Source organism: Pangasianodon hypophthalmus, chromosome 27 (assembly GCF_027358585.1).
Source record: "Pangasianodon hypophthalmus isolate fPanHyp1 chromosome 27, fPanHyp1.pri, whole genome shotgun sequence".
Lineage (NCBI taxonomy): Eukaryota > Metazoa > Chordata > Actinopteri > Siluriformes > Pangasiidae > Pangasianodon > Pangasianodon hypophthalmus.
This window is the reverse complement of record NC_069736.1, coordinates 6,338,506-6,361,666: the sequence shown is the minus strand read 5'-3', so window position 1 is coordinate 6,361,666 and position 23,161 is coordinate 6,338,506. Positions and strand designations below refer to the sequence as shown.

Here is a 23,161-nt window from a genome sequence, read left to right as displayed (position 1 = left end):
TTTTTTTTATTATTACGAATATAGAAAAATATACAATGTGTTTCTACACCAGTATATATGGTTGATAAGGTTTATAAAGTAAATTGCCATTTATAAAATCTGTAGAAACTAGAATTGAGCTAGAATACCAAACATGACATGATTGTTCTGAATGTGGAGAAGCTAAGCCTTCTTTAAAGCTAACTTTCACAACAATAAAGTAAACGTTTCATAGCAGTTTTTTAAATTACAGCTGTCACCGAAATAGTGTTTGTGTCACACATGTACATAGAAAATGAATGGTCTCCTGTCACTTTGTCAGTCGCTAGTGAGAAAGTAGGGTTAATCAGGTTAGGGTGTGCCCACGTTAACACATCCACTACAGCCAAGCTGATTGGAGGATTAGCCTCGCCATAGGGTGCTCACGAGAGGGTATTAGAGTAACTACTGACCATGAAGCTCAAGCACAGAAGGGTCCAGGGGAGTGAGACTTGAGAATATACTACATATATTCTGTGTCAGCTTTGTGGAACGCATTTGTCAGTCTTAAATGTACTTATCTGTTTCTCTTGTATAGTGAATCTTGCTTGTTAGCAGTAATCTGGCACGTTTTAGCCAAGATTATGGAAATCACACCAGTGCGTGCTCTCGGAGGAAACTCTGAGAGGAAAGTAAAGCAAGGATCCAGTCCATTTCCCTCAAAGTCACTTTGTCAAGCATTACCAGTTTTGGCTCAACACTGCAACATCTTCACATGTAACTCATACAGAGTTTCCCTCCTTCTGCAGGGCTGGTAGAGCATGGCAGGAACTGGTCGGCCATTGCTAAAATGGTGGGCACCAAGAGTGAGGCACAGTGCAAGAACTTCTACTTCAACTACAAGAGGCGGCACAACCTGGACGACCTGCTGCCTCAGCCCAAACAGGTGAATTATAGCACTTTGCACTTCTGGGAAAATGATTCCTTTCCACTCAGTGGATACGCTTAGATATTAGATCATATTCTACATGGATGGCATGGTGGTGAAGCAGATAGTCCTGAGCTTGGGATTTGTCTGTGTGAAGTTTTACATGTTCTCCCCATGATTGTGTGGGTTTCCTCTGGACTCTTGGGGTTCCTCCCACATCCTAAAATATGCTAGTAGGTGGATTGGCGACTCTAAATTGCCCCAGGTGTAAGTGTGTTCCAGGATAGGCTCCAGATCCACTGACCAGAATAAAACACTGTAATAAGAATTTTATATATATATATATATATATATATATATATATGTATATATATATATATATATATATATATATATATATATATATATATATATATATGTGTGTGTGTATGTTTTTTGCACATCTTACAGGCAACCAGACGCTTGCGTGATCGAGATGCATGTCAGAGCGACAGTGTGGCCACGGCTTCGGCTGACGATGATGAGGAGAACCCAGACGACAGTGAAGGTGAGAACAGAAACAGAAAATTTGACTCAAGCCGGCACTGAAACCCCTCACTGAAGCACACAGAAAGCAAAATCACAACCGCTGCTGCTACTGTTCTTGCTTTTAATGAGCATGAGAGATGATCAGATGAGGAACAAACAAGTAGCGGGAGATACAGAGAGAGATGGACGAGTGGAAGAGAGAAAGGATCTGGACTAATTCTGAGTGCCAGGCTTGCTCTTATATAAGTGTTCTTTCGCTTTGAAGACTCTAGAAAGAGCACTGTTGGGAACGCAGAGTTCCTGCTTTGCTTGTTTGATCTGGTGGGATGCCTCTCTCTCTCTCCCTTTATCCCTCTATCTACCGTTTTTTTTTTTTTTTTTTAATTTTATTTTAATTTTGCTCTGCTACATTTCTTTCCACACTGCCTTAATTAAATGTTTCCAGTCTCATATCTTCTCCTTTTTATCTACCTTTCCATCTGTACCATTCAGCTGTGTTATTTCTCTACTATGCTTGCTCTGTTTCTCATTTGTGCTGCTAAATAGTTAAGAAAATTTTCATTTGAGTCCATTCAGTTAAATGATTCATTCAGATTTGTTCAGTTGCACAGTTTTCCCAACTGTGTAACTGTCTAAGTAAGGTAAAAATAGCTGCTAATCATTGCTGTTTTGTGTTATTTCATAAAATATACATGTATGTCTCTGTTCAGAAAAAGAATTATTTTCACTCTAAGCTCAACACAGACATTTTGCATGCACTGAAATGCTGGATATCTCCAGCTCAGATTAAATGAGCCCAAACAGGATCCACTGAATGTGCTGAATCTTTGCCATGACCCAAAGGATTCACTGATTCAAACACTGAATCGCTGTATGCAAGAGAAACAAATTATTAGAGGAAAGGAATGAATCTTACAGGATTCAATAACTCAAAACCTGACCTGCTGAACACTGAAAAGATTCACTCACTCAAACACTGAATCACTGAACACAAGAGGAGTGCCTCTAAAAGGATTCACTGACTCAAATGCTGAATCACTGAACATTAAAGGTTTAATGCCAAACAACGCTTTACGCCTAAACGATGCCATGAAATTGCTCTAATTTGACATTTTTTCTTTCTCGTCTATAACCAGGTGCAGATAACACTTCAGACACAGAGAGCGCGCCATCTCCTTCTCAGTCTGACACGTCCAAGCCCTCCGAGTCACAGCCTCAAGCCCTGGATCAGGAAGCTACTGCCCCCAAAGTCCCTAATGCAGATACCAAAGCTCAGGAGCCCTTCAACGAGCTGCAGGTAAAGCTGGAGAAAAGTCCAGAAGGAGCAGCGGTGGACGAATCCATGGTTAAGGACGAGGCCCACCTGCACCCTAAGAGCGAACCTCAGGACACAGAAACAGCGGGAGGAGACCGGGGAGAGGTGCAAGTAAAGACCGAGCCGGAATTGAGGGAGAAAGAGAAGCAGAGCGAGCAACATTCAGACAACGACTCGAGTGCCACCTGCAGCGCTGATGAAGATGTCGAGGCAGAGCCAGACAGACAGAGGTGAGACACTGGAACAGTTCCTTATAGTGTACTGTAATATAGTGCACTACATTTATATACGTATACAAAACAAAACTCTATGGATATACACATTCCCTAACATCATTACATTATATACATGTGTAGTGAATCACATTATATGCATGTGTAGTGAATCAAAAGCTATTAGGGATTCACTCTCACTGCTTGTTGGAGAATTGGACTATAATCAAGGTTTTAAACAGAACCTTCTGTTATGGTAGGAGCACATTTTAGTCTGCGTTTTTCATTCCTCTCCATCTTTGTTTCTCTCTCCTTTAAGGATGTTTTCTCTGGAGAAGCCATCGATTCTCGGAGGCTCTGGGTCAGTGGTGGTCTCCTCAGGCAAGCAGGCTCCGCTCAGTATGCAGCAGCTCCAGCAGCGTGCTGCCACCATCCCTCCCATGGTCAGTCCCCCTAGTTCCCTCCTTCACTTCCCTAGCAGCTCTGCCCCCCTGGCCAGGCCCAGGGACTGGGAGAGGCTCGGACACAGAGCCTCACCCCGGCCACCCCGCCACGTGAGTCCAGACCACACTTTGACCCAGCGATCAAGAAACAAAAAGAAAATTCCAATCAGTTTTGATCAAAATCCCGTGATCTGGAGCGATTTGAATCAGAAATGATCCTGCTTACCTCCTTTTTTTTCTGTAAACAAATGAAATGATGGCAGGCTGATTTGCCATATCACTGTGGATTCACTATTGCTTTAGATGGTTTGAGCTGGGTGATTGAACAATTATTACCGTATTATTGCTGCTGTAACTCAATCATGGCTGCTTCTGAATCACAGGCTTCAGTATTAGCAGAGTAGTGGGCTTCAAGCTTCCTGGGGTCTCAGTGATAATTTCTGCAAAGTGAGCAGTGATGGGCTACACCACAAAATGACACTTTGGCACAGAAATTATGTTCTCTCTCAGAATCACTCTCCTGAAATGAATGCAAACTGTGAATATGTAACGATTATTAATGCTTATAGATTGGAGATGAAGGTTTTGGTTCTGATCCTCAGGTTGCAGGTCCATTTGGGACGGCCGGTGTTCCTGTAGGAGCTCCTCTGAGCGGCTTAACCATGTTCCAGCACCAGATCAAAGCTGTACACGAATCTGCGCACATGGAGGACAGCCAGAGACAAGATGCTGGAGAGGTGGACCGTAGGCCGCGCTTCATCACTCGCAGCCCCACTGTCCTCGACCGAGATGGTAAGAGAGTCCGTGTGTGTTGGTGAAATAAGGGTAAACTTGGTGGTAGTGCATGTATATATGTGTCTGAGAGTCAGCTAGTCAGAGAAACTGGAGCTAAATAGAGATGGAATGTGAGAACTGTCCAATTTAATATGATTTATTCTACAGCGCTATTAAATTCTCAGTTCTGATTGCTGAGCAGTTGTTTCATCAGCAGCACTTGTAATACATTATTGTTTCTTTCATTCTGTTTCTTTCTGTTTCATTCTTGTCTTATCTCCTTACTTGATTGGAACTGTTTTAAAAACATTTGACGACATAATACAGGATAATACTGTCCATTTGCATCAACTAGGGGTGTGCTTTAAATCTATGTTGTTGAGCTAGTATACACACAGATGTGTTATTATCTGAGGGAACTGGTCAAGTAATTGCCAGAAGACAGCAAATACTGTTCCTGGATAGAACCAGTGGCTGCCCAGGACACAGTGACAAACTTAAACACACATAGCCTGAAATATACATTAGTAGATGTAGTCCTAATAAAGTGGCACTGATAAAGTCATAAAAAGTGTTCAATTTAAGGATCCCTTCATGATACCTGTATATACACTGTCTTACTGCCACAGCCTAAAGTGTCTATTAGATCAGTATAAGGAAGAGGCCTGAAAAAGGGCAAGACAGGAGGGAGTGAAGTGGGTGGAGATGCTGCTTCAAAGTGGAGCTGGTAGAAGATGTGAAGCGATGAATTGCAGCGTTGTAAGTGGGCGTCTCGGGTCTTCTGTGTTCATCCGTCGATTGTATGTTTTCTTGGTTGTCTGACTCAGTCTCGGTCAGTTCTGTTTTGAAAAACTGACCAAACTGGGCTGAGCCGGAGAGAAGGAAAGTTTGTTGTTTTATTCTAGCTTTTTTAAAAAAAAAAACAAAAAAAAAAACAGTAGAGTTATGAAACTGCTCTTGAGACACACACACCTTGTCTTAATATTCTTCTGAGAACCTTTCACTGACATAATTATCATTATAGCTAATTAATCTTTTAAATAAAAGCTGCAAAGAAAGCTTTTTTCCTCCTGGGGACCAGCCAAATGCCCCCACCAGGTCAGCTGTCAGATACTGGGGACATTTTGTCCCCACCAAGATATAAAAAAAAAAAAAAATGCTCACACACACACTGAGAGAAAATCCAGTACATTGTGTATTAGTCCACAGCACTTTACTCTTTATTTTTTTCCCCTTTTTCTTGGACTGCTAAGGGCTGTGCGGTGTCTCTTTGCTTTCCCAGACTTATTTAGGGTGGAGGAAAGCATGTCTTTCTGATTCTGGAATGATGGTCAGGGCTTTCCAGGGCTGTGAGAGCAGAACAAGAGCCAAAATAAGAGTTGGGGAGGGAAACGGTGAAAGGCTGGCGTTTTAAAAAAGCCAGACAGGAGCAGTGAACCAGAGGAAACATCGGCGCAGGCTCTCTCATAGCAATGCCCATTAACCAAAGTGATCCAGACTTTTCTCGCCCTGTTTTTGAGTCAGATCGGCACTGAGGCTTTTTCCTGATTTCATACGGTTTTGGCGTAGTTGGTATTTATGCTATTTAGATCACGCATCACTGGATATTGTAAAGCTTCTCATGAGGTTTGCTTCACGCTGAGCATTTGTACTAGAATGAACAGCCTCTTTTCTGTCTATCTAATTGTGTCATGTTCATGCACAGATGTTTTAGCAGGATGTGTGTGATTGATACGCTGTCCTTTCTTGCCACAGGTAAGCCGTTTGCCTACATGTCATACGATATAAAGCTGATGGAGCAGGAGGCTCACGCTGCAGGAAGACCAGGTTCACCCTACAGACTGTCTCCCCGAGAGCCAAGCAAAGCATCGCCCCAACCCGAGCCCAACAACCCTGCCCGCTACAGCGTCCCTCCAGGTAAACACGCCCACCCTTACATTCACTACACACTGTCCCTCAGCCTTCTTGATCCTCAAACCATTGCGCTCTGAGTGTGAAAGAGCCAGTTTTTGCCTGAAAATTCAGTTCTGGTGCAGAATGGCTGTGAACCTTAAACCTGTGGTGTCAGGAACATGAGGGTGGTGTCCTGTTGTCAACACAAAGTTTTTTACATGACTGCCATTAAAGGAAGACCTGAGAGATAACAGAGATCAGGGAAATTATATATCACCACTGTGAATCATTGTTTTATTAAATTATATTTTATACCATAGCACTAGCACTGTTGATTTTTAGAGAAATATAATGCAAGTCATAACAGGAAGTAACTTGTTTTGTTGATGTTCCATAACATTAAATGCAACTATAAATGGATAAAAAATTATCAGGTGTTCTTTAATTTTTTTTATTTATTTAATTGCTGTGGTATAAAAGGAATAAAATACTCCAGGAATGTGCTCTTATTGGAATAATTATCTTCATGATGGTAACTGTAACTCCATTTCACATCGCACACAACGCCCCATCGTTAATTATTTTCTTTTAACCGCATGCCTTGGTGTGTTTTATTCTTTACTTACTGTATTATAGTTGGAACTAACGCAAGCTAATTTGTCAATGATAACACGGTTCCTTTGGGCAGCTAAACACACTGTTTGTGAGAAGCGGAAGGATTTGACATTTGCTGGTAAAATATGTACAAAGCTACAGTTTTTTACATCCGGAACCACCCACATGATGTAATTATCCGTATCTCAAATCAGTGGAAATTCTGAAGCTAACAATGGACTTGGCTGCTATTTTTCAGTCCTCCCAGTTCCACCTAAGTGATTCATCTTTTTATATTCATGTCTCTGTTATGTATAATTTATGGGTAAGCGGCAGACTTCGGAGGTAATGTTTCACTTCAATGTACAGTACAAGGTATATGAATTAATTGAAAGTTAATAATTTAGTGGGCCTTTGCAGCTTTTGTGGGTACTCGAGTCACCTGTCAAGGAATGAGCGATTTTCTTATATATGACTGTGTCTGTGACTAGCACACACACACACACACACACAGACCCACATGTGCAATCTCCTGAACTCCCATTTGCATGTTATTCTGCTTTTACCAGGTTACACTGAAGAAGTATGTTTGTGTAGGAAAGCTTAGCTTTGTGCACACCTGAACCATATCAGCCTCTCGAACAGAGCCTAGAAACTTCTCTGGCAGAACTCAGCACTCGGAATCTGGACTTTTCTTTTGGCAGAAAACTGTTAGACTATAAAACCATAAATTAGATAAGGCAGTACACAGAACATCTTGGTCATAATACATCATTCCTCGAAGTAAACATGATGTGCCAACTCAGAGGAGGTGTACCACCTACTGTCCTGTTAATTAGCAGGGGCTTTACTCATAAAAAATATTACCGCAAAAATATTTTCCTAAGTACAGTAGAAGCTACAAATCCTAGCTAAGTGTTTCCTTTCACAAACTATTTACAAAACTGAAGGGAATCTTTTCTAAGGAACTAAAAGAAATAGACAGTTAGGGAGAGGAGGACATTGTGGCTACAGATGATGGTGTGTTTCATAAATGTATGATAACTACCTGGTCATATGATCCATTCCATGCAATAAGGTGTGAATATCTAAATATAATGCTGTGAAAGCCTTTAGGCCATACACTCTAAATAATTACAACATGACCAGTGTGTTTGCACTGAAAAGTACCACGTCTCAGTTAATGCCATGTTATGGCTGAGATGTGGCAAAAGAAATGCAATAGACGCTCTTCGTGCCTGTGTGTTTCTGCAACTTTTAGTAGCTATGTGTAAATGGAAGGAGAAAGTTTTGTTCATTGTTGGCTGTCATCTCCCATTTTCTTGCATTTTTGCACCCATGTCAGTCTGAGGAAGTGGGCTGCTTGGATCACTGTCAGTGAAAATATATTCAGGTCACAAATGAAAAGACTTTTGAGTTCAAAATAGTACAAATATAACATAATATTTACCTGGCTTTATACTTATAGGCATTGGGATGTTACCTATACAGTAAGTGTAACTGAAAAATGCATGTAAGGGATACATTTAGTTATACTACATGGATGTGAATTTTATTTAAAGTTCAAGTTTTTTCCAATAGTAAATTTTCCTTCCTTTTGTATCTTGAAATAATTTTTTTTTAAAAGTTGCTTTGTTTAAATATTAAATAAAGCTTTTTTCTTGTATGACAGTCCAGTAAGTATGTTTTTGAATGTCTGTTTTAGTAACATATAGAATACTAAGTATCAACTAAGTGATTTTTCTGTATTACCCTTTAATGCATGATGACACCTCAGTTCTTGGTGTTGGAATTAGACTTGTGGATGCTACTGTATGCTACTCACAAGTTGGACAAGTTGGAGTTCATCTAAGATCTCCCATTCCCTGGAGAACGTACACCACTTTGTGCCACTGTGCTCATTGTTTACTCCCTCCTCTTTGTCCTCCTGTTGTTCCCGTAGTCCTGCAGCCCGCTCCTAACCAGGTGGTCCAGAACCTTCCAGATGGAATGCGTGTGACATTCACTCGCCACAGGCCCCCCAACATTCCGTCCCCTCCTCCGCTAATCCCTACGTCCAAACCCTCGGATAAGCCCACCTTCATCCAGGGAGGATCCATTTTACAGGTAAGTTAGATTTAAAAAAAGAAAGAAGAAGAGTGGGAAATGCATTTTCCCCAGACACTGACATCAATAATAAATGCACTTTATAATTAAAGAGAATTTTTTTTTTTTTTTTAATAAAAGAAACATCATTATCACTAATTTGCCCAGTGCACTTGATGTGCCACAGTACAGCTGAAAGAATGACATTATCTAGGATTTTGCAGGGGCGGTGCTGAATATTTTTTTCTTGGTAATCTGATGCCTGTGTTTCTGCTCATGTAGGGAACGCCAGGCACATATCTGCCCTCACACACTCACGCCATGTATGGGCCAGAGGGAGCCAAGAGCGCTGGAGGATCCATCTCTCTCGGCTTGCCAAGACAGCAGGACCCTGCCAAACCTGGTGAGAGAGTCAGGGAAGGAGGGAGGGGTGGAGAAAACGCAGCAGGGGTTGAATAATTCTCTGTGCCTTGGACACCCTGTGTCAGAGGATTCTTCAGTTTTGTAAAGATATATTATAGAATACAGTACCACTGAATACAGTAATAAGTATGTTCATACTAGTTACTATTCATAAAAGAGGACTGCATTTATTCTGTGCTTTCCCTTTTTACACTTTTTAAGTGCTTGTTTAGAAATGTGGGATGATGCATGTCTCCAAAGGGGGAAATGATTTTAGATTTGTTATTTGTTAGATATTCCCTTCTGTAATTAAAATGTTAATTTAAAAAAGGCCAATAAATATTTACATAGCCCAAGTAACACCATTACATTATATTGAGAGAGAAATTCGGTGTTGTACACAATCAGGTTTAAAAACAACTGGGTCGTGTCTTCTCTTCTCCTCAGTGTCCTATATAAAGCAGGAGGAATGTTCACCGCGTGGGCAAAATGCTCAGGCTGAAGGGCTGCTCTCCAGGGCACAGTATGAAGGAGTAGTCCGAGGTGAGACACACACCCTGTACTATACCAGAAATATTAATTCATGTTCCACTGATGGTGTCTTTTAAATCATTCTACAGGAAGTCTTTGTTGATAAATGTGCTTCCATGTTATCCCGACAACCCAGACACAGTGCTCACAGCTATGAATTAGATAACACATTGTTATTATGTGGCAAATTATCAGTGTTTAATCTAGTTCACCATAATAGTCAAACCACACAAAGCCCATGTTTTAACAGTTTATTTATTTGTAAAGAATCTATAGAGGCTAGCATTCAAATTACGCTAACCCTAACTCTAGTACTCTGCTAAAAAAAGCTCTGACCTATCTCCTCTGTTTACATTCTGCTTGTCCTTTCTACATCAACTTGTCTACAGACTCAGGAGCAATCTATATTTAAAAACCTTCATAAGTATTCTATCATGAAATGATGAAACTCCATGTGCTGCACTGATGTATCAGCCAGGTCCTAAATTCATTTTTGTGTCTTTCCTGCAGGAGGGCCAATGCCTACAATCCAGGACCTGGCAAGAGGGTCTACTGGAAAAAGCCCTGAGGGACTTCCTTTAAGAGCAGGATCCATCACACATGTACATACTCTCATTGATTTAATACAGGGCTGTTTTAGTGATCTGTATTTAATTGTACAATATATCAATAGTGTTTTACTAATAAACTGATAGATTCCTTGGCTGAGGTCAAGCTTAGTGCTACGCTGTTAAAATATTTGGAACCTAACATTCTCTCTGCATTTTCTGGTCTTCTGTGTCATTTTCTCTGAGTAGGGCACCCCAGCTCTTCCTCAGTCCGGCATACCGGCAGATCTGCTGAAGAGCAAGCTGACTGCTGAGGACCTGAGCAGCCCAGAGAAGGGCCGAGGCGAGCCACTGCCTAAAGGCCACGTCATCTATGAGGGCAAGAGTGGCCACATCCTGTCGTATGACGGTAAGATATGACACTTTATGATTGTCTCCTTTAGAATTCAGGTGCAGAGAGAAAGGAACTGCTGACGAAGATTCTGAATTTACATTCTGGCCCTAAACCTCGGAGCAGGAATTTGGAAGATTAACTAGTAAAATAAAGTATAAAACAAAGAGAGAAAAATGTAAATTAAAAGTCTAAAAATATGCTCTGAGACAAATTAGATGAGCTCCAGCAAGACCAATTCGTCTGATTATACATACACACATTCTTTTCACTATCCCCCTTGTAATTAAGATATTAGAGCTGCTTGCATTAAATTACATAAGTAATCACCTAAGACAGCTGATTTGACTATAAAGGAGTGTTTTTATGTCCACAGCCATTAAGAACCCCAGAGAAGGTACTAGAAGTCCCAGGACAGGACATGAGTTGAAGCGCACATACGAGATGATGGAGGGAGCCAGAGGACATCCTGGACGGGAGGCTGCACCTTTTGAAGGTAATGACGTCTCCACAGAGGGCAGACTGTTTCAGTAACAAAATTCCAGGTGAACATTAGCCATTCATTTTATTTCTTTTCTTTTTTTTTTTTTCCCCCCAGGTTTGATTAGCAGGGCGCTGCCTAGAGATGGCACACACCCTGACACCAAGGAGAGGCCCATACTCACGGGATCCATCATGCAAGGTTGGTGGAGAGATGGGCTGTATGAACATATGATAAACATAGATTTAACTGTTTTTTTTTTTCATATAATAAAGAAAAGAGTACGCATTAAATATGTTTGTATTTTCGTTATAAGCTTGTATGACCATTCACAACTAAATTGTCATTAAATATTTTTTTTTTTTATGTATTTCAGGGACACCCCGAACCTCCGCTGATGCTTTTGACGAGGTTAAGTATGGTAAGCAGATCAAGAGGGAAAGTCCACCAATTCGCTCCTTTGAAGGGGGAATCACTAAAGGCAAGCCCTATGAGGGTGTGAACACCATTAAAGAGATGGGACGCTCCATTCACGAGATCCCCCGCAAAGAAGTACCGGACAGCCGCAAGACCCCTGTCTTGGAAGGATCCATTACGCAAGTAAGCGTCCGTGTTAACAAAATAGATTGTTAGAGGTAGAGGTTAAGAGTTAAAGGGGCTGTATTGTATTGTATTGTTTAGATTTTAAGGAGTTGATGTGCAGTCTGAGCCAATAAGGGGTTAAGGGCCTTCTGCTAACACATAGTGGCGGGTTGTATCCAGGATGTATTTACTAGTGATTAGGAAAACAAATTCAGCTTTGGGATTCAAGCCAGTGACCCTTTGGTTGCGTCTTTTACCTCTAAGATGTCTGACACATTAAAGCCACTTTCTTGTTGTGTAGGCCAAAAAGTGACATAATGGTGCCTTGTGTGAATATTTTCTTTCAGGGCATCCCTCTGAAGTATGAGAGCAGCGGCGCCAGCCAGTCGGCCATCAAGCACAATGTTAAGTCACTTCTCACCAGCCCAGGCAAGCTGGAGGACTCCAAAGTACAAGAGCGCGTGCGACACACATCCGTCGTCAGCTCCACATCAGTGCTGCGCTCCACACACCAGGAGGCCAGCAAGGCTCAGCTCAGCCCAGGGATGTACGAGGATGCGAATGCCCTCAGGACCTCCAGCTACACCAGCGGCTCCATCTCCAGAGGATCACCCCTGCTGCGAGCACAAGAAGGTACAACACCTCTTTCTTCTTCCTCCGGCTCCTTATGGGATACACATTACTCAGCTTTTATTTCTTTTCCTGACAGATAGGCATCACTTGATGCCCAGACAAGTTGCATTTCTGAAATAGCATATCATTTAAGATTCATAATAAGAATAACACATATTGTTTGTAGATGTTTTATTAGTGCAATCAAATTATAAGTATTATTTATGTTATAAATATTATAAATATTGATAATGTTTAATCTTTTAATCTTTTTTAAGCACTTTTTTGAGTCTATAATGACAAAGTGCTTTATAAATAAATATTAATGTAGTATCAGTCATAGTAGTGTTTTCAGTAGTAGCAGTAGGTTAGGTGTGATTCAATTGCTACATTAATACATAATTTTCCCCTTTTATTTGTTCTCTCTCTGTAAATCTCTTCTTGATTATACCTCTTTCAGTTTTCTTCATTCTTGTTTCATTGTAAATAGCCATCTGTTGCATTCTGGATTGAAACGAAGTCTTCTTTTGGAGAAATGTTATAAAAATACAGCGCTGTTATACTGATGTCCTCTTTCCTCTCTTTAATAGGAGGCATAACTGCAGGAAAGCCTGTGTCCCACGAGAGAAAGAGCACGCTGACCCCAACCCAGAGAGACAGTGTCCCAGCCAAGTCTCCTGTATCCGGAGGAGAGCCGCTGGCCTCTCACAGCCCCTTTGACCCCCATCAGGTGTACCGAGCCCACCTGGCCCCTCATTTGGACCCCAGCCTTTTCCACCACTCAGGTAACCCACACATATGTGCCCATGAGATTACAAATGTCCTTGTTATTAGAATACATTGCAGTTGGTGCTACATAACATACTACACTTTATACTACACTTTCCCCATTAACAATTTATATACAAGTGACATTTAAAATGTCTTTTTTACAGAAACAGTTACAAAATAAGCTGTTGGTACAAACCCCTAAACATCACAGATCAATGTGAGATAGTCCTCCTGTGTCATCATAAGCAGGAGATGGGCCTGTTCTCTTTGTAAATATGATTAGATTTATCTTGTACAAATTTACCACGAGGTCAGATTTATATTTCATACATTAGTGCTTCTCAGCACTAGTGCCTGTGCGTTGCACCCCCCGGTGGGCCATGGAGATAGTGCCCCCTCTCAGGGCTGGTCATTTTTTCCCACTGTAAAATAATTGCTAAAAATTATAATACATCTTTTTTTAAGTAATGCTAATGATGACATTAACAGTTAAACAGTCAAATATAGTGTACTAGCCATATTGAGTGAGGTCTTTGAAAGTTTTTATTATCATATTTACAAGTACAGTACAGCGAAATTCTTTACTTCACATCTGCCAGCTTGTTAGGTAGACGGGGACAGAGCGTATGATCAGCCATGATATGACTGATGGAGTTGTGGTTTAAGTGAGTTGTTCACAAGCCTGACAGTGGCTGATTTGTGGTGTTGGGGTTTGAACTCACAACTCTAATCAGTAGCCTTAGTAGTCTTAACCTCTAAACCGCCACTGCCTACTTGTCAGTCTGCAGTATAGTTTCTGTCAATAGCGTCTGTCACAGCTGCCTTTTTTTCAATGTTGTTTCATGGTATATACTGCTTGGCTGTGGTTTTTTTTTTTGTTTGTTTTTGTTTGTTTTCTTCTCGATATCTGTAAACCTGTGTTCTTGTTCTCCGCAGCTTACATGTTCCAACGGCAGCCATCCCCTACCGGATACCCCAACACCTACCAACTGTACACCATGGAGAACACGCGCCAGACAATCTTGAATGATTACATTACCTCGCAGCAAATGCAGGTCATCCCACGGGCTGAGGTCGCCAGAGGCCTGTCACCCAGGGAACAGCAGATCGCCATCCCATACCCTGCTGGAGCCAGAGGTGAGGGGGCTACATGTTTACAGGGAGAAATTTGTAGTCTGTAGACCTTGTGCTCGTGTGAACTAGTGGTAACCTTTTCCAGACGATCAGAAGCAAATGACCTTCAGGACAAAAGAGAGTAAAATTAAATCAAAATCAATGAATTTAGGGCTGAGGCTGCTCCTTGTATCAGGGCAGATTTGCCATCTGTGTCATAACGCAAAAAAGGCATTCATTTTTATATATTTTACAACTTTGAGTCACAATAAAGAAAGTCACCTTAATTTTCTTCTTTTCCTATATTACGTAGTATGATACTGACATCTATATGACAAATTAAACATTTTAATTTACACAGAATATGGGTGCAGTTGCTCGAGTGGAGACTCTGACTTTTGGATCATATGTTACCTAAACCACTATTCCACACTGCACCATAACTAACCACAAACTAACCAGCACTTTTGTTTGATTAATGATGTAATGTATTCTGATCAGCTTTCAGCCCTAACCTTATATCTAATCTGTAAAACATCATCTAGTATCAGTTTATAGTACAGTTCATTGTTCATTCCAAATTGAAAGTCTGATCCTAATGCAACAGCTGCTGTACTGTAGAAGCTCATAAACGCTTCTGGCTCTCGAATACAAAGTGAAGTGTGAGTCCTGGTTGTGGTTGCTTACCCTTTGGTCCCTTTGCTTCTGTCTGCAAAAGGTATAATTGATCTAGCCCAGATGCCTCCCACCATCCTGTTGCCTCACCCTGGGGGGACAGGTTCCCCTAACTTGGACCGCATCACGTACCTCCCTGGACCTCAGCCCCCTTTTCCTCCTAGGGTTTTCAACCCAGCCTCCATATCTCCAGGTGAGGACCCACCCCAACTCTCCCAATCCCCACCCCTTCCTCAGATCCCCTGCTGTGTATGTAGCGCCTGACCTAGGTCACCTCCATCTGCTGTTCTCTGCTCTTCCCCCTGACTGCTCCTGCTCACCTGCACCTGTTCCTGAAGTGAGCTTCACACTCCACGTGAAAATACTGGTCTAGAGTCAGCTCAATTCCTCACCTCATAATAACTGAGTGGTTTAAGGTGATTCAATTCTGTGTTTGGGGTGGCTGCAGCATCTCTTGAAGGGTTTTTCTGTACCCATGTCTGTGGTTACCTTAGTGGTGGCTAGTATACAGGTTAAAATTGTAAACCCGTAAAAACATTTAAAACAAACTACACGTGCTGCTTTTCCCAAAACAAAACTTGGCATTTATTAATATCTAGGTGTATATCAGTAATCTTATTACCCTGGAGCCTAAAAATAACAAAGCAGCTAACTTAGCCTGCAAAGTGTTGGTGAAAATCTTAGCTAAATAAATTAACTAACAAGCTTTTTCTTAGCTCAGTCTTGTCAATGAAAACCCCAAAGCCAACATGTTGGAAGTACCAGCAATAAGCAGAATTAAATGAAGTACAAATACCGAAACTTCACTATCTTGTTTGTTTATACAATTAAAAAACATGCCCCAAATCTCATTAGGTCTGCATGAAAAAAAGATTAAAATCGCAATTTGTTTTTTAATGCAGCAAGTCGATTCTGCAGCTTTTGCACTCATGCAGCCATTTCGTGCTGCATGACCAGTAACCGTCGATGTTGTACCACATGACATCACACGCACCTGAAGCGTCAATTCTGCAGAAGAAAAATGGGAGAAACAACGTCAGAAATCTGTGAGCGAATTTTAAATCGACTCAAATGCTTGCATGTAGTGAGAAGCAACGAATTCATCCTAAACTAATGTGTATTATCCACTGAGAATTAAATTCCAGTTACTAAACGGATGTTGAATTAAATACCTTTATTTTCATTGCATGTAACATACAGCGAAATTTCATATCTCTCATGGAAATGCAACTATATCCATCTACAGTTACGCTCATAAAAAACATACAATATTATTATTATTAAAAACCAATATTAAAGTGACTTGTGCATTTCATTGCAGTAGTATGGCACAGTCCATCCTTCCAAAATTTTAAGGGTAGTTATGAAGAATGTATGAAATTAATGATTAGGGCAAGCGAGCACACACCCCCTGGCATAGGAGAGGGGCAAAAAAAAAAAAAAATGCAAAGGAATGTGAACTTACCAAATATTTTTAAATGTGCAAAAACTGCAGAAAACTGTCAGTGGTGATACAGTTTCGTCCCAGTTAGACTAGACTCTTATTTCATCCAGGACATGCAAGCTACTCCTATTAAACTGTGATAATTGTAACTAAATTATACTTCAAAAGGTATAAAATAAGCATTAAAATTAACCATCTATCAATTGTAAAATATCCACAACTGAGAAGAGCCCAGTTGATTTCTATATTAAAAAATGTGTATATAAAAAAAAAATCTACATAAAAATGTGTATACTACAATTTTGGCTGTATCTTCACCACTAACCACAAAACAAGTCTAAAATCATAATTTAAAGTGATTTGAAGCGATGTATGTTGTTAATCTGGGTGCTTGCAGTTTCAGTCTCTCTGTGGGCTTTCACTACTTTCTGTTGTGGTATTGGAGGTCTGAGGGTTTCATGTGGCTTTCTCAGCTGGTTTCTGACAATAGTAAGATGCTCACTTAATGAGGTTTATCATCACAGTGTTTTCCCGTTCTCTATTTTTTTTTTTTTTTTTTTAATAATTATTATTTTTGATTCTGAGTGTTTTTAATGTCGAGGTAACCTCAGCATGTGGAATGTTTTGTCCACTAGTAATGTAATATGAGCTTTTAAATGTTCTTCAGTTCCTTCAAAACACTGTGACATAAACTCGTTTTTTTTTTTTTTTTTAAACTGAGGTTTGCTGAAATATTTCAGTCAAAATGCTAATGCTGCTTGCAATGAATTGTAGTGACTGACTAGCATTCTGCTTCCTACGTAAAATGTAGTCACGCCAGCATTTAGTGTTTAGTGGAGCCTTTAGATGTAGAACCCAGCACTTCCCAATATTTATTCATAAACTACCCCTGCACTCAAAATCGTGATTATTTTTTTAATGGCCTCTGATGGTTCATTCTGATTGTACAGTGCAAATGTCACATTTCTCACTTTAAAACAGAGACTTTTTCAGTATTTCCATATACAGGTGATATGAGGAGTTTGAGCTCCATAGCTTTGGACTTTTAATGCCCAGTGTTAGAAGATGATGTGGGACCTGCAATCATTTATTCACAGAACCTGTGCAGTAAGTGTAGCTATTGTGAGTGATGAACACATTCATGATTGATAGGATTTATATTGATAAGTTTAGTCACTGGGTATAAACTGAGAGTCAGATGCTGGATTCCCACTTGACCTTATCTAGATATGTATATTCATAGATCCTGAGCATAAAGAAAATATGATTATAGGCCATTTCTGTAAAGTAAAACTACTTTACATAGTTTTTTTTTTTTGTCAAAGGGTATTTTGTATGTAGAAAATCTAAAGTATCCATGTGTAAAGTCCAAAGTAAAACTTGCTGCTAAATGCCTCTCTCACAAGGGCTCCTGCTTTCATCTTGCATCTCAGCAATGTCTTGTGATCTACTTTGTGCCTTAATCAGTGCTATGACATTATCAACTTTCCCCAGCTTGGCTTAACAGCAAGGAAACACTCGTTTTTCATCCTAATAAAATGCTAAAGGACACCAGTGCTTATGTCTCTCTGTCCTATGTTCCTTTTTGTGTGTGTGTGTCTGCGTTCTTCTTTCTCACAGGACACCCTGCACATCTCGCAGCCAGCGTGGAGAGGGAGAGAGAGAGGGAAAGAGAACGTGAAAGAGAGAGGGAGAGGGATCGTGAACACAGAGAACGGGAGAAAGAGAGGGAGAAGGAGCGAGAGAGGGAGAGAGAACGGGAACGAGAAAGGGAGAGGGAGCGTGAGCGCATGGCAGCCGCTAACGAATACATCCGTGGAGGTGAGACAAAACAAAACAGCACACAGTTTATTTCTCCTGCCTCTGCTTTATTGAATGAACGAACTGCTTTAAGTTCATTGGTAGTGTCATGCCTGAAAGACTACAAAAGTACAGTGTTCCTTTTTAAGAGGTGTTTAAATATTTTCGTGTGTGTGTGTGTCAGCTCCAGAGCAGCCTGGCAGGCCTGGTAGCCGTGATTTCCTGCGTTCCCCGTCCCCTTCAATGAGGTCCCAGGAGGGTGTAGTCCAGCAGAGGCCCAGCATCTTCCAGGGCACAAAGAGTGTCATCACGCCTCTGATGTACGCTCCACATTACTTACACATGCACACACACATGTGCGCACACACACAAGGACACCACCAAGAAGAGAACAAAAAAAAAAACAAAAAAAACATGCTAATTAGTTTTCGCCATTTTGTAGTCTGTGCTCGAACAAAAACATATTTGATTTATTGAAGCTTTTGGACAGTATCAAATTTAAACTCTATGATGACCTTTGACCCCTGAGCAGGCAGATGCCCTCTGCAGCAGCCGCAGCACAGACTTCCTCTCGCTACAACACAGCCGCGGATGCATTGGCTGCACTGGTGGATGCCGCTGCCTCTGCCCCTCAGATGGATGTAGCAAAGGTCAAAGAGGGTAAACATGAGGGCATCAGTGCCCGTGACGACGAGGTGAGCCCCTCACGAGCCATGTCTCTTCCTGCTGGGAAAGCACCACTTCCTGTATATTCAGACGGAGGAGGAGGGGCAACAAGTGGCAAAGATAAACCACCTCCCACCAAGTCTCGCATAGAGGAAGAGCTGCGCACACTCGGCAAGACCACCATCACCGCGGCCAGCTTCATCGACGTCATCATCACTCGTCAGATTGCATCAGAAAAAGACTCGCGCGAGCGGGGCTCACAGAGCTCAGACTCCTCAGGAAGTTGTAAGTGGGAGATGACCTGTTCAACATGTTTATCCTTGACCTTTTCCTAATCTTTCTAATCTCTAAACTGTCCTGGCAATCTGAACTACTTAGCTGTAAAAACTTTCTCTTTTTCTTTAATCAGTTGCATTTTTTGGTTTGGATTGGAGTGAATTGGAACTCCTAGAAATAAATGTGCAGACACTCCGCTTGTTTTCATGTAATGGGTTATTTTCTAAATGAGATAAAATTCTGTAACATACTTATAACGTAACTGTACTTTATATTTGTTGAAATTCTTTTACATCTTGTTACTTTAATGGTTAATATTAATAATGAGAAGAGTAGGAATTTAACTGTATAGTGCATTTGTCAGACCCCAGGATTCTTTACAGGAAAAGATGGAAATAAATAAACAGATTTAACCTTTGGTTGACTCACGTGTGCCAGAGTGTAAGGATTTAACTTTTTTTTTGTGTGTAGTGTCATCGAACCGTTATGATGGACAGAGCAGTGGAGCCATCGAGGTGATCAGCCCGGCAAGTTCCCCAGCTCAGAGAGAGGACAAGAATGAACGGTCTTTCTCCTCAGACAAGAGCACTCAGCCAGCTACAGGTGAAAATATAATCATAGTAGTTCTGGACTTATACATATACAGCATGGCACTTTGTTTATTCCTCGTGTGTTCTTTTCCTGTGTCTTGGACATGTTCATCCTAATTTTAGGTGAATTTGTGAACAGTCAGACAAAGAAGACATGAATTGTCTAAAGTTATTTACTGCTCTTAGGCAAATATTATCAAGTAGCTACCATGCATCATCTTTTTCTTGAGCAGGATAATGTATGACTGGTGCCTTAGTGTTTAGACGTATTTGTTTGTGCAAAGAAAAAAAAAACAGGTGGATGGAAAACTTACTGCACTGTTTCTCTCTACCTACCACAGGTACGGTTAGAGGATTTGATATTAATCGCTACAGGCAGCCGGTGGAATCGGGACCCACAGCAGCCCCACCTCCACCTACACAAACTCACCGTGTTATGACCCTGGCTGACCACATCTCGGTAACACAACAAACTCAAACCTGGAGCAACAATCAGACATTCATGCACACTGTAAATTTTTAATAACAAGAAGTCAATCACTCTTTATTTCTGTCATGCAGCATATCATAACCCAGGACTTTGCCAAGAATCAGGACCCTCCTCCTTCCTCCAGCTCTTCTTCCTCCTCTTCCTCCATATCCTCTACATTCCAAAACTCCGGAGCAGTAGGCAGCAGTGCTCGGTCCAAAGTGCCTAACCGCTACAGTCCAGAGAACCCTGTCAACCCCGCCCACCATCAGAAACCACCCAGCCGAGTGTCCCCTGAGAACGCTTCAGAGAAATCCAGATCCAGGTACTGCATAGTGCCATAGTAAATTCCACTGCATAGAATAATTGAAAGAGTCCAGCGCTTTTAACAGGGGAGGTGGTAATCATTCATGCCCCGTTCATTATTAACCAATGAAATCATAATTTTCCTGAAAATCCTCAAACAACATATAGCTGTGGAGACATTATGGTCACACAGATGTAAGCGTTTCATCTGACAATCCATACTGGAAAAGGAGAGAGGCAGGCAAAGTAGTCTGCCATGTGAATAGAGATTAATACTTGTATGTGTGTGCGTGTGTGTATGTGTGTATATGTGTATGTGATATAGATATATATATATATATAAATAATGTACACACACACACTATATGTAAGGTAAGTGGACACCTGACCATTACACCCATATGTGGTTGTTCCCCACAACTGTTGCCACAAAGTTGGAAGCACACAGTTGTGTAGAATGTTTTTGTATGCTGTAGCTTTGCAATTTCCCTTGAAAGCGAGCTCCATGAAGACATGGTTTGCCAAAGTTGGAGTGGAAGAACTTGAGTGTCCTGCACAGAGCCCTGACCTCAACCCCACTGAACACTTTTGGGATGAACTGAAACACCGACAGTGCACCAGACCTCCTCACCCAACATCAGTTCCTGACCTCACTAATGCTTTTGTGGCTGAATGAACACACATCCCCACAGCCACGCTCCAAAATCTAGTGGAAAGCCTTCCCCGAAGTGTGGAGGTTATAATAACAGCAAATAGGGGACTACATTTGGAATGAGATTTTCAAAAAGTTGCCCATATTGTGTGTGTGTGTGTGTGTGTGTGCGTGTGTGTGTGTGTGTGTGTGTGTGTGTATATATATATATATATATATATATATATATATATATATATATATATATATATAATATGTTATAGAGATTATATACTGATTTTAGTCAAAATGTTTTTATTTTTAATGTTTTTGTGTACTGTCAACTCCAGTGTGTGCATGAAGTCAGTCCTGCTTGTTATTTTGAAAATGATTAGAAACCTGATAAAGTGCAAAACATCTTGAAGACTGTAATGTAATAGAAATACAGCCACACTGACATCCTACTTCTAAACTTACACTGATGTCAAAGCCTCAGCCTGTTTGAAATCTGTTTTTCTCACTTTGTGTGTGTCGCAGGCCAGGTAAATCCCCTGAGCGTGCCGGTGGCCGGGCTGTAGAGAGCTATGAGCCCATCTCCCCTCCGCAAACCTACTCAGGACTGGAGAAACAAGAGAACAGCCTGCTTCAGAGCCAGAGGCGTGAACAGGATCTTGCAGAGCAGAGGTAAGCCCGCATGTCACTATAAAACACACAAGTCAAATACTGCCAGCTATCTAATTTCATTGGCCTTTGCAAAGTCTGTGCTGATGATACTCTTCATGACTGAGAGCTAATCATTACATTATGCTGAGACTTAGCTTTTGATTTTTTTTGTCGTACCGTTTCTTGCACTTTGAGGTCACATACAGATATCGAAGTTGAGCTTGAGACCCCTGCTGTAAAGGATGTGATTGGAGAAGGATATGTTGTGTGTACCTGGATGTAGTTTAAAGCATAGTAAGCCAGACACTGATTGATGGACACCCTTTATACATCAGAGCAGTGTAACCTCATCCCCATCAGCCTTGCCTGGCATCCTTAGTGGAAACTTGGCTTATTCCCAAACATTCCCCACACTCTTGTTGATCCTATAACCTGTTTTAACCTGTAACCCTCTGTGCCCTTTCTCCGGTGTCAGAACGGACTCACGCTCCCCGGGCAGTGGCAGCTATCTGCCTGCTTTCTTCACCAAGCTGGAGAGCACCTCCCCCATGGTGATGTCCAAGAAACAGGAGATCTTCCGCAAGTCTGATGTCGGTAAGGGCCTCTCTTTTTCCTTTCTAAAGTATTTAGCTTACCTGAGCTTGGATTGAGCCTAATAACAGCTACAGCTGTATTTCCCCCATGCCTCAAATTTTGTCAGTCAGCCAAGACATGTGTGGTGTTTAACGTTTGCTTTTTTTAGACTGCACAAACACAAATGGCCTCTACAGCTCAGATTCCCAAGGGTTGAAGTTAGAATTGTACCAGAAAGATAGAAGTTGTGCTGGGTAGTTGAGTTTCCACTTGAACTTGATTTTAAATCTATTAGAAATAAATATGGACTATACATTTTAATATACTGTACTATTTATCATAAATACATGCCTAAAGATTTTGAGGGTGATGCACTTACATTAGGTGTTACTTTAGCTGTAGTGCAAAACTAAAATCTTAGTTAGTTTTAACTAACTAAAATCCTAGTTAGTTTTAACGTTGGACACTCAACATGTCCTGGCTGATTGATTAAATTTGGAAGCAAAGATTTGTGTGCATTTGTTTACTCCGGAGTGAATGGCAAAGATTTGCTATATAAATTATCAAAATTCCTTAAAAGAATCTTTTCAAAATCTAATCTTTTTGTCTATTTTCTTGCCAGGTAATGCACAGCCAGGCACAGAGATCTTTAATTTACCAGCAGTAACAACCTCAAGTAAGTAACCTAAAACCCTGGATAGTTTGTCTATACTGCAACATCAACTCAAATAATTTGTATTGTCCATGTATTAGTTGCTAAGGACATGGCTGTTAATACTATTGGCGTACTTTTACTTCTCTTTTTCTCCTGGCATGTGAGCTATTGATGGATGCCTTTCCAGTACATTTCTTGGTTCCATAAGTTTCCCTTCTATAGTATACTCACCCGCTTAACTCTTAATCACCT

At 41.0% G+C, this 23,161-nt stretch overlaps 1 protein-coding gene across 8 annotated transcripts in view; it reads left to right on the top strand.

Moving 5' to 3' along the window:
• The window catches only part of ncor1 (nuclear receptor corepressor 1), a 76,311-nt gene that overhangs the window by 49,486 nt on the left and 3,664 nt on the right, over positions 1 to 23,161 (top strand). For 5 of the 8 annotated variants that reach the window (XM_053230460.1, XM_053230461.1, XM_053230459.1 and 2 more), the window contains 27 exons: positions 768 to 904; positions 1,337 to 1,433; positions 2,551 to 2,959; positions 3,261 to 3,495; positions 3,987 to 4,176; positions 5,914 to 6,075; positions 8,588 to 8,751; positions 9,013 to 9,133; positions 9,580 to 9,675; positions 10,174 to 10,265; positions 10,461 to 10,620; positions 10,979 to 11,098; positions 11,201 to 11,284; positions 11,460 to 11,683; positions 12,013 to 12,298; positions 12,868 to 13,062; positions 13,985 to 14,185; positions 14,880 to 15,029; positions 17,901 to 18,101; positions 18,265 to 18,400; positions 18,613 to 19,031; positions 19,494 to 19,625; positions 19,954 to 20,072; positions 20,174 to 20,406; positions 21,556 to 21,702; positions 22,157 to 22,275; positions 22,877 to 22,930. In XM_053230460.1, the coding sequence (XP_053086435.1) occupies positions 768 to 904; positions 1,337 to 1,433; positions 2,551 to 2,959; positions 3,261 to 3,495; positions 3,987 to 4,176; positions 5,914 to 6,075; positions 8,588 to 8,751; positions 9,013 to 9,133; positions 9,580 to 9,675; positions 10,174 to 10,265; positions 10,461 to 10,620; positions 10,979 to 11,098; positions 11,201 to 11,284; positions 11,460 to 11,683; positions 12,013 to 12,298; positions 12,868 to 13,062; positions 13,985 to 14,185; positions 14,880 to 15,029; positions 17,901 to 18,101; positions 18,265 to 18,400; positions 18,613 to 19,031; positions 19,494 to 19,625; positions 19,954 to 20,072; positions 20,174 to 20,406; positions 21,556 to 21,702; positions 22,157 to 22,275; positions 22,877 to 22,930 (4,683 nt within the window). The remainder of the gene's footprint in view (positions 1 to 767; positions 905 to 1,336; positions 1,434 to 2,550; positions 2,960 to 3,260; positions 3,496 to 3,986; positions 4,177 to 5,913; positions 6,076 to 8,587; positions 8,752 to 9,012; positions 9,134 to 9,579; positions 9,676 to 10,173; positions 10,266 to 10,460; positions 10,621 to 10,978; positions 11,099 to 11,200; positions 11,285 to 11,459; positions 11,684 to 12,012; positions 12,299 to 12,867; positions 13,063 to 13,984; positions 14,186 to 14,879; positions 15,030 to 17,900; positions 18,102 to 18,264; positions 18,401 to 18,612; positions 19,032 to 19,493; positions 19,626 to 19,953; positions 20,073 to 20,173; positions 20,407 to 21,555; positions 21,703 to 22,156; positions 22,276 to 22,876; positions 22,931 to 23,161) is intronic. The other 3 variants (XM_034300593.2, XM_034300591.2, XM_053230462.1) reach the window with 2 other exon arrangements.